Source organism: Hypomesus transpacificus, chromosome 9 (assembly GCF_021917145.1).
Source record: "Hypomesus transpacificus isolate Combined female chromosome 9, fHypTra1, whole genome shotgun sequence".
Taxonomy (NCBI): Eukaryota; Metazoa; Chordata; class Actinopteri; order Osmeriformes; family Osmeridae; genus Hypomesus; species Hypomesus transpacificus.
The window spans coordinates 16,241,206-16,252,303 of NC_061068.1; the positions used below are offsets into that span (position 1 = coordinate 16,241,206).

The 11,098-nt window shown below is 38.7% G+C and overlaps 1 protein-coding gene across 2 annotated transcripts; it reads right to left on the reverse strand.

Annotated features, from left to right (window-relative positions):
• Positions 1 to 43: 43 nt before the first annotated feature.
• camk1ga (calcium/calmodulin-dependent protein kinase IGa) lies at positions 44 to 10,700 on the reverse strand. Of its 2 annotated transcripts, XM_047025833.1 has the most exons (13): positions 10,633 to 10,700; positions 9,345 to 9,445; positions 4,909 to 5,034; positions 4,693 to 4,767; positions 4,346 to 4,484; positions 4,044 to 4,167; positions 3,887 to 3,962; positions 3,409 to 3,521; positions 2,796 to 2,874; positions 2,517 to 2,604; positions 2,006 to 2,346; positions 1,517 to 1,610; positions 44 to 1,077 (listed from the first exon to the last, which is right to left on the reverse strand). In XM_047025833.1, exons 2-12 carry the CDS (start codon positions 9,428 to 9,430, stop codon positions 1,538 to 1,540), a joined length of 1,320 nt encoding a protein of 439 aa, XP_046881789.1. In that variant the 5' UTR covers positions 9,431 to 9,445; positions 10,633 to 10,700; the 3' UTR covers positions 44 to 1,077; positions 1,517 to 1,537. The 2 variants fall into 2 exon arrangements, with proteins under 2 accessions (XP_046881789.1, XP_046881790.1); XM_047025834.1 differs by lacking the exon at positions 10,633 to 10,700 and having other exon boundaries at positions 9,345 to 9,501.
• Positions 10,701 to 11,098: the final 398 nt, after the last annotated feature.

An 11,098-nucleotide genomic window follows, 5' to 3' on the forward strand; every position in this document is an offset into this window, starting at 1 on the left:
ATAATGGGGGTTAGGGTTGGGGGAGTGTGAGCGTATGCAAAGCATATTGTGATTCAAATTTATATTGAGAAAAGACAAGAAGCAAACAATTTCAATACAAGTTCATACATTTTACATACAGTATTTCGAAGTCTATTGATGATGATACTAGTATAACTTTATAGCGTGTATGGCATAAAAGTGGCACATATTAAACTCTACTGATAGTGGTCTTAAAAGCCAGACAAAAAACATCTTACGTCCAATGGCTTCACACAGTATGAGTTGTTGCATGAGACCCATGAAAGGTCAATTAAACAATTCAACAGCCAACACAAATTTCTCAGCAACTTCCTGCAGCAATCAAACAAAATAAACAAAAAAGGTTACAGCCATTAAATTAGAATTATACTGCTATGGTTGTCATTTTGTGTAGTGTCACATGGCTAAATTGATATTTCTTTGTAATGGTATTTTTGGTCACAAAGAAATCTTGGCCTATGGTGTGGTACATAATAACAGCAAAGAACGAAGAAACAATCGGCAAGTTTCAGAGGAGTCGAAATGCTAATATTGTAGGATGACAGAAAATATAAGACACAAAAAGTTATACAGAAGATACAAAAATACACTCTGATATGTCACCTTGATAGACGACAACTTGAAATCCCATTTCCCCAAAACACTTTTACTGATTCCAACACAGTCTATTGGTCACATGGAATTTAACAGCGCATTTCCTGCCACCCCAGCTGACATAAATTCCTGCAATTATATTCCCAGTAAATCATTTGTATATTGTCATATGTTGTATACATGTATATGTAAAATATACGATAATATTAGGAGCATTATAATGCAGTATTTTACTCTGCTGATGCCTCTTCAGCGGCCTGCCTCAGATCATTCAAAGTGTGAGGGTGGGTAGGTTTACTGCAATGACATTCCTGTTTTCCTCAGGGTTAAGAATCTGACCAATTTTTGGTCTTCAAGTCCCAGTGAAGCACTGCATGATTCAAACAGCAGGGTGTAGCAGCACCTTCACAATTCTACAGGAAGTCTTCAGACTGCTAAAGCTGAACAGCTCACCAAGAATAACTGGGAGAGAGGAAAGGAAAAAAGAGAAGAAATAATAAGCAGTGAGATTTAAACCAATTTCATTGATTAATAACTCTGTACATTTTGTGTCACTATATTTGTAAACCTGTTGTAGCACTGTCTCACAACAGACTGCACCCACACAATTGTCAATGTTGCCCTTATGATATGATGCTGTTTCTGTTGCACTGTAATATTGTACTTGCAATGTTGTTGTTGCACTGTAGTGGCGATTTAGGTATTTTTACACTGTGCCTAGTAGTTGAAATGTTGTTATTTTTGCACTGTGCTTGGTAAAATACAGACTGTTCCTTGACTCTAACCCCTGAAATACTTTCTGTATGCACCATTTGTATTTTGTTTTAGATAAAGGTGTCTGCTAAGTGAACAAAATGTAAATATACATTGGGTCAAACGATATTATGTTTAGAGATTATACCTTAAAGCGTTCTTTATCCAATCACATGATGGAACACACCCCGGTCTGTAGGTTCTGGCCTTTTCTATTGGTCCCTCTGTCTATGGCCTCACAGCTGCAAACCAAGAATACAAACTCGCTTGACAAAGAGACAAACTGCACAGACAATAAAGAAATTATCATCACTGGAAATGAGTTGCTGCATCTTTATGTTCTTTCATGATAATAAGTCGATATCAAAAATGAATTAGATGTATTTTCTCAATCATGAAAGTCAAGTGGAATGCTCCTGCATTGATAAATTGGATTACTTGGATAAAGTTTGGCGTTAGGTGCTTTTTTTGGTTATATATAAAACCTGATCTAAAATAAAAGCTTTTGCCTCTTCCCCTTCCTAACCCGGTATTGAGCTCCAGAATCTCCAATAGCTGTTTGAGCACACTGTAGTATAAAGGTGCAACCTCACTGGGCATTATACGAAATGTGGTTTCATCTAGTTGGGATGCTCACCTGCTAACTGCTGCAAATCCACTCTCTGAGTGGTAGGCGTGGGCACCCCTTCCATTCTCTGTGACAGAGGGGCAGTGCATGGGCTCGCTGTGACTGGCTCTCAGGGGCGGGCCCCTACACTGCTCGGGATCGGTAGTTTGAGTTGAGTGGTCTGCCGGTATGGGAAGGTTTCCATTGCTGTCCAGGGTGTTGTCTGTTAGGTTGTTGAGACCACACAAGGGATTCTGGAAGGCGTCGACTACAGCAATGTTGGGTACAGTAGGGGGAGCTGCTGAGGGAGCGGCATGAGAGAGCTGCAGTTTCATCATATGGTTGACTGCTGTTGTGGCGTTGAAGGCTTGCTGTGACATACACACACATAAAGTGCAACATTACAGGACACCATAACACAAATGAGGCATTGACTGTTACGTGATCCAGTTAGACAAAGCTGGTTTGAGTGCCTTCAACTCTAGGATTAAGCATTCGGATCCAATTTGGTTCATTTGAGGGAAGGCACAATGTTTCTTACCCTCCATTTGGACTTGACAAAGTTCCTCTGGATCTGCTCACTGACTGAGCTGTAGATGTCCTGGCCACTCGCCGTCTCCCCAATAATCCTATCGGAAATAACTCTGTTATTCTTACCCTTGCACAACCTGCGACTATCAATTTATTTTCTACTTCCTTGACAGACAAGAAGGCTTAATTAAGCTATCTCACTGATGGCAAGTGTTTGATTATTGCGCTCAGGCTATGGGAACATCACTTCTGACATGAATGTGATGTGTGTCTAAGGGGTCAGACTCACCAGGGGTGTCTGAGAGCCTGTTCTGTGGTGTAGCGCTTAGTAGGGTTCTTCTCCATCATGTTCCTTATGAAGTCTTTTGCTATGAGGATAACAAAAGGCAGAAGCAATGAAATGACAGGGTGCTGGTTATGGTGCAATGTAAAGATGTTACCAAGATTCATAAAATGGTTCTATACTGTAGCTCTGAGAATACTGATATGAACCTCTAAGTGAAAATACACTGTCTTCTATTTGTTATCCGTCTTATTTAATTTGTATTTTGTATTTAAGTGATTATATTATTATCAATAAATCAACCTGCCAAACAATGCAATGTATTACATTTGAACAAAGTAACTATTCATATCTGAATGTTTGTTCTGAAAGGGTGGGACGAAAATAGGATTACTTAGTATTCTGGCTCCCTTAATCAAAGCTCATGACCTCACTAAAGATGTTTATTTAAGTCTAGGTCAACCACTAGTCTCAATCTTAAAATGATGTCATTTGGGAACCATGAGACATGAGTAAATTCGTCTGAAATGTTTCTAGGACTTCTTCAATGGTTTTCTACGGGTTTTCCTGACTACCAATGAACTAACTCTTCATGGTGTTCGATGGCCTTGTGACTCACCGGACTCTGAGATGTCATCCCAGAAGGGGGCGTGGAAGGCGTAGTCTGCTCTCATGATCTTGGAGAAGAGACGCGTCTCATTGTCCTCGAAAAAAGGAGGGTAGCCGCACAATCTGTCAGGGAGACAGCCATAGCTAGAATACAGCCATGTATTGCCTAATTTCCTAGTATTTTAGGTTCACGTTCATGCTATTTCACAGGTACAACCTCTTCGTAGTTCTATTTCATTATTACTGTCACTGTTTGTTGTTTCATGCTATGGAATAGGCAGCAGTTCATATGCAAAAATGGCAGGGCTAACCAGCTAGCTAATAACGTGCTGTTTAACACTGACTTCTGAAGTTTTCCTCTGATGTATCTGTAGTGTAAAATCTATAAACCATTGAGCGGGTATGATATACCACACACTTCATGACTTCAATCTATCACATCTTTCCACATACTGTTTGGTATTGTTGTTTCAGTTATTCATACTCACAGGATGTATGTGATAACTCCGATGGACCAGCAGTCCACAGCTTTGCTGTAAGGTTTCTGGGCTAAAACTTCAGGAGCTGTGGAAAAAGAGTAGATGTAAGGATTGAGTGATCCATCTGCCTTAATTTGATTACCTTAACTTTTGCAATGCAACTGACCAACATATCCTGGCGTTCCACAGGCTGTGGACATGATTCCGTGGTCGGCCATCTTAGAAAGGCCAAAGTCACTGATCATGATCTTTGCGTTCTCATCCTGGTTGTAGTACAGCAGGTTCTCTGGCTACTCAGAGAGAGAAAAAGAGAGATGCAGAGAAAGTAGATCGGGGGTGATTTTCTGACCCTTTTTTAAAAAACTGTATAAAATGTTTGTAAATGTATGTAATATGTTTTGTGTAGGGGTGTATGTCTGTGTGTCTACATGCATTTCTTGCTTTGCGCATTCTTCACGTGTGTTGTACCTTGAGGTCCCTGTGTACGATGCTGTTCTCATGGAGGTAACTGACTGCCTTCAATACTTGAATGATCACTTGGCTGGCGTCCTTCTCTGTGTACACCCCCCGATCTAGGATGCGGTCAAACAGTTCTCCCCCTGACACCCTGGAGACAGACACCCACCCAAGCACACGCCCACGGTCACTGGCATCATCACAACAGTAAACATCACTGCATTCTTCATCCCTATCCTCAAAAAACATTATTGTAAAAAAAAAACTAAATAAATGCGAACACATTCTTGGCAATCTTTCTAGAGTTCTTAGAATTCCTAGACGGTGTTATTGTTCCAATGATGAACATGCCAACTCACAGCTGCATGACAAGGTAGTAGTGAGTCCGGGTCTCATAAAAGTCCTCCAGTCCCACGACATTTTCATGCTTTATCCTGAGATTGATGAAACATTTGTCAACATTAGTTACAGTAACTTGTATGATAGACAACTGACACGAATTACTAGGTTTATGACTGTGTGAATGAGGATGTGTGAATGGTGTGATTCTGTGTGTTGGTGAGTGCAAGTCTCACCTCCTTAGTACAGAGATCTCGTTCTCCAGGTTACTGTGGGCAAGGTGTTTTTTCTTCAGACATTTCAGAGCATAAAGGTTCCCTGTCGTCTTCTCTCTTACCATGTAGACCTCGGAAAAGGCCCCCCTGAACACAAACAAACACACACACAAACACACACACACACAAACACACACACACACATAGAGGGTGAGAGAAGTCCAAATGTAGAGATAGAGGGTGAGAGTAAAGAGAGGGGAATGGGAGAGAGACAGAGAGTACAACATTTTTATGAGACGTTGAGCATATTAACATGATTAAACCTGATTCATATTTCTGTAAATATATCATAATTAAATACAGGCTGTATATGAGATTATTTGTTGAAAACAGTAACTCATATTAAGCTCAATGTTAGAATAGGTTATAGGGTTGTAATAGGTATTATGTGCATTTTGGGTTAGTATAGTGTATTATTTATTGTTATCTGTATATTTAGGGAGTTTTAGTATTAGGGTTAGTATAGATGTAAATTATGTTCTGTGTACTTATATATTAAGCCAGGTGCTTGCGTTGTCTTGACAAAGAATTTCAGTGCCCAGTCTGACCTTGTGTTGTTCTGTGTACCTGACAAATAAAAGACTTGAACTTGATACAGACACTATAAAACAAAACAAAAAACGTGAACGCATTGAATGAGAAAGCAGAAGGGTTGGCAGTGTATGCATATATTTATGACATGTTGAGTGGAAGGACTCGTGTGCCTTCATGTGAGTGTGTGTTCTCTGAGCCTGCTTTGTCTTAACACATGAGCCTGGGAATAGCTACAGTGCCATAAGGATTAGGTCTCAAGCCTATTATAAACTACATGTAACCCGCAAAAGACAACAACATGGGTAATGACCTGACTATTGTCACCTGGAACTTTATTGTGTGTATATGTACTGTATATATGAGGGATCAAACAGGATATATATAAAAATTATATAGCTGAATTTATATGTAAATACAATTCCTGAACATAGAAAATATAAACCTGAATATACAAATCTAGATGTTTTGTCTCAAGGAATATTAGATTTAGTCATTTAGCAGACAAATATCTTTGAATATCATGTTGAGGCCTTGAATCAGTCACATCATCTGTTGGCTCAAAAACCATTTTAATTTCCACTGTTACAGCATTTCGGTACATTAGGCGCACAGCGATTTTCTTTCATACTTTGGCAATGACCAAACAAATGTAAATATATTCAATCCAAAGGTTTTGAATATAATCTATATATTAAAAACAACCTCAATACATATTGAGTACCGTATCATATCCTTTTTGCTTTTATGATAACTCTTAAAGGTTTCTCAACAGCCTGATTAAAAGACTCAGCGAAATAGCATGCAGACTACTTCCTCCATAGTTTGGTGTGCATTGGAACTTGGCATTGAGCCATTACGCAGTCTTTCTCTGCTTAAGTCCCATGCTGCAGCAAGAAACTCTGTGAAACCCCATTGGTTTAATACTTTACTAGCTGCATTTATATTATATAGCTGAATTCTATATATTTTTCAGATGAATTTATTATATTCAGGAATTCAATGTATGTATTGAGACTTATATTTCTACTGACTGACATATTTATTTTCTGTTTGGCCCCTCATAACATTTATATACAGTATATAGATATTCTTAAATTTGCTGAGTGAAACCCAAAGTATACTGGTGATTTTGTTCAAAATTGGACTGGATTAAGACCCAGGGTGTAACCGGAAATGCAAAGGCTCTGGGGTACCAGCTAAGGTACTGGAGTATCAGTGGCGATTTCTTTAAAACTGCAAGGGAAGCTCAGCTTCCCCTAACAACAACAAAGATTCATGGTCAAATATTTACTATTGTGTTAACATTTTAAATGCGTTAGAACACGTTCATACAGGGCCGGCGTTTGCTATAGGCGAACTAAGCCCCGGGGGAGGGGGGGGGGGGGGTGCTGTTGAAACATCCTGCCTAGGGCGGCGAAGGTAAGTAAAAAAAAAAAGGTTCAAAAAAGTAATAAGGCAAGCGGCCCTCCGGCCCAGTAAGTGCTTCGGCCCATCGGGAAATCTCCCGGTGCTCCCAATGGCCAGGCCGCTACTGTCTATCTAACACTATTGTCTAATGCTCACCAATTTAAAATAATTTGGTATCTTGTTCCCGCAATTAATCCAGAAATCGGTGAGACCTGCTCCACCATGTGGTTGGAATAACTGTGTAAGTATCTGGTGCCTATAACCAATCAGGTGTCCTACACTACAACATGTGGGGTTGTGTGAAAAGATGTGAGTAAATATACAGAGATTACAACCTAGATTTGTGAGGCTGATTGAAGTTTGCCAACGTAGAGATGTATATATTTTTATATATGAAGAAAAGATCTATAGAGAAGCTTAACAGCCCCAAAATTGCTATATTTAGAAATGCATTTACAATATATATTTATTGTAAAACGTCTGTTGACGTAAAACTAAAAGTTGATCAATTGCCTTATCTTAATAAGTGTTTTGACATAACTTGCCTACTTCATGCTTATATGGTAGGCTAATAATAGTATTTATGGTCATTCACTTACAAAGTAGTGTATATCAAGTATGTCATATAGCGGTATCTGCTTCGTTGACTGATTGATTGCCTTATAGACCTATTCAAATTGTGATTTTGAAAATTAATGATGTTGTGTAGGAAATGGCTGATAAAGAGGGAGCAGAATATACATATGCTCTATAATGCATATAATGCTCCTCTTCCCAACCTCTCCTCCTGAGCAACTCCTGAGTTAACTTGGCTGAAAAAAAAATATTTAATGCTTGGATAATACAAATTTAGACAGCTGCTTTACAATTCCTCATAATTCCAATGAGTTCAACTTTACGTTAAGCATCCTTGTTACAGTGCAATTGCAGTTACTAAAAACAAGTTACTAAGAACACTGAACAAGTCAGTAATGTGTAATAGGCAATACAACAAATTCAGCATATACTTATAACTTCAGAATGTGCTTAATATACTTATGATTTAAGTTAAGTTTTTATGTTTTACTTAACAAATAATGTTGTGGAACAGTAACAAAAACTCAAAAATAAAGTTTTACCTCGCAATGCACAATGAACAGCTCAACACAAACAGAGCCAGACTTCTGTGAAATAGTCATTTCAAGTTCCAGTCAAGCTGGTACCACATGCTAAATGAAGTTTGATCAGCTTCCAGAACCCTCCAGCCCCCACACACTTCAAGTGCCCCAGACAGACTATGAGGTCCAGGAAGAAGCATTGTATAGAGGTGCTGATATCCCTTAATCTTGGAATGGAACTCTCCTGTGAAGCTGAAAATGTGGTCATCTGTTCTACTGATGTGATGATCAAACAGATATACATTTAAAAAAGATTAAACTGCTTGCTGGCCCGCGGCCTTAGTCTTGTCTGAGCATCCATCCCCATAGATCCCGATCCCCTCACCCCAAGCTGCTTACATCTCTCACTGCGCTGCTGGTTAGATGGGCATGGCACAACCGTGTGTGTGTGTAGGCCAGGCTGCTTAGCACTGACGTCATTCACAGCAGCGAGGGTACATCCTCTTCAATTAAGGGATTAGAGGCCCGGCAAGAATGTGTCTGTGTGTGTGTTTGTGAGGAGGGGTCATAAAAGGTAGGTCTCTGAAAACTGTATGTAGAAGTGTTTATGTATGTGTGTTTGTGTGGATCTCATATAGAGGCATATTTTATATATATTGGCAGGTTCAAAAAATAAGTACAGGTATACCAAATTATTTTAGGGTTGTGTTCTCCACATAAGTGTTCTTAAACAAAATGTTGCATGTCCAGCAGAAGGTAGTTACAACTAGAGTGTGTACGTGAACTAATTCAACAAGACCACAGAATCCACTTCACCAATATAAGCCTATGAAATAACCTCTGTCTTTTGTGTTGTTTCAACTCAATACATTCTTTCCAAACTCAAGTCAGGTATGAACTTTCTGTAAGTGTATGGAGACCTCAAATACATTTGAGATAATTTCTGGTGATGAAGAAGGTTCCTGTGTGTCTTAGCTCATTAAAGAACAAACTTTGGGCTGTGATCAGGGATTATCTCCGCAGCGTTGCCAAACTGGTCTCAATTGCATGGAACAGTTAAAGTAGGTCTCTCCATAATCCACTTAATCCAGTAATGGTACTTTACCCTAAATTAAGAAGAGCCGCTAGTCACTAGAAATTGCTAGTCAGGCTCAAATAAAATGTCTGCCACCCATGAATGTTATGGCTTTACATTTGTGGTCAAAATTTTTCTATATTATGATACAAATGTGTTATCCAATATCAGGTTCTGCCTTTAGCCTTAATTGAGTGGGTGGTATCTGTCAAGGAAATTAATTCAGGCTGTTACAGAAAGTAGGTACGAATCACAATTGCAGAAGTATTAAAAGGAAGACTTACGATCCTAGGGTTCCTTTGAAGTCAAACACATCTTTGATGTTGTTTGCACTTTTCTTCCAACTGCACGTGATTTCTTTACGCCCCATGATGGCTTTGAAATCCTGAAGATAACACACACACTTATTTTACTTTTTTACTCTCTTTCATTAAGACTAAACACTTTGCTTGTTGAAATATAGAGACACATTGGTAGGTCAAAGTAAATTTACTTTAAAGTCACAGCTTGTGTCTCGTTTAGAAACATTTTATTCATTTATTAGGAGGAACACGAGAAATATACCAAATACTTTTAAGGTAATGTCCTCAAATCGATCTTATATAAAAGGTTCCATGTCCAATAAGGGGGTCAGTACTAGTTGTTCTAAGCTTGTTTGTACCTATCAGTTACAAAAGGCCCAAAGGCATGCAGGATTAGGGATCTTGTTACTTTTTCCATTCTGGTCCATCATCCCCTTCCTTGAGACAATTTTGGAAACAGATTACCAGTCTCTGACACTATCAAACTGGGTCAATTTATCATTCTGAAAATGGAGGACATGCTAGTAAACTATGCTATGTGACCAAACACCAAACAGTAATTAACCCTGACCAATATGCATTGTTACTTCTTAGTCACTTATCAGTCTCTGATATATCAAATCTACAATATATGCCATTTAATGTTAAATTCATTGGTGGAAGTAGTTTTTCTGAACGTAAGCCAAGTGTTCTCCTGTTTCAAACTACTGTACACTAGAAATTGATAAGTCTTTCAATAAATCCATGTTGTGTGATATAGTCGCATAAATCCTTATCGTCCGTCCTAATATGTTCTTCAAATTAATTCCTCTATGATAGAATTCCGTGTTAAGAAATACAGGATTTTCTGAAATAATTAGGTTACTAAATCCACATGCAATAAAAACTACCCTGGGTGTAATTGTTTTTTTTTCTTCTCTTCTGTAAATTGATCACGTAAGTAATTAAATCTCATACCTCATTTGTTTTTAAGACATACACATATTGTATTTGACAAAATTACATTTTAACTAGTTCACTTGCACATTAACAAAGCCAAAAAGGATTCGTTTAATTCGAATTAAAGGCAAACATAAAAGGAATAAATTGCAGTATCAAATTGATACAATTGTACTACTTTTTAACACCTTTCTATTGAATCACTGCAAAATACTAGAGTGCAATTATGATTGATCAAAAAAAATTATAAGGCAGTTACGGCTATTATTCGGGTAGGCTTTTGTATTAAACACGACTAGAGAAATGGTACCTGAAACAAATGTCCTCTTACCGTTGTGAAGGAGAAGAGGGACGGGCACTTGTTGAGGTATCTCAATGAACTACCTGCCTTTCTCCTCTATCCACTGCGTCTTCAGATGAGCAAGCACCGGGCGTGGTCTCCTGTCCTGTCACCTGAGCGCGTGCTTACGTTGGCTCCGCAAGACAACACGTGAACGGCAGCAAAACAATCCCTCTGTGCTAATGTAGTAGCCTAGCGTTTTACCCAATTAAATTATTTTATCTTGCACTGAGAAGAATTTCTAGCAGCCTCTATGATTTCCTTGCCACGCGGGCATTTCAAACAGTTTCTGTGGACTCTGTCAACAATTTAACTAACGCTTTGGAGAGAATCATGAGATAAAATCAGGGAAACATTTTCCAGAAAAGATGGGGTTGGTTTATTTTCTCATGACAGGTGTTTTGTGCGTGACTCCTATCAACTACATTCACCCAGTATCTGGAAAGCAGCTTCTAAA

Bases quoted from the DNA above. Each gene is read 5' to 3' on its own strand.
- camk1ga (XM_047025833.1), bottom strand. From the start codon at position 9,430: ATGGGGCGTAAAGAAATCACGTGCAGTTGGAAGAAAAGTGCAAACAAC. The intron at 5,035-9,344 runs GTAAGTCTTCCT...GTTTGTGTTCAG, and splicing joins TTCAAAGGAACCCTAGGATC to GGGGGCCTTTTCCGAGGTCT. The intron at 2,875-3,408 runs GTGAGTCACAAG...TTATCCTCATAG, and splicing joins GGATGACATCTCAGAGTCCG to CAAAAGACTTCATAAGGAAC.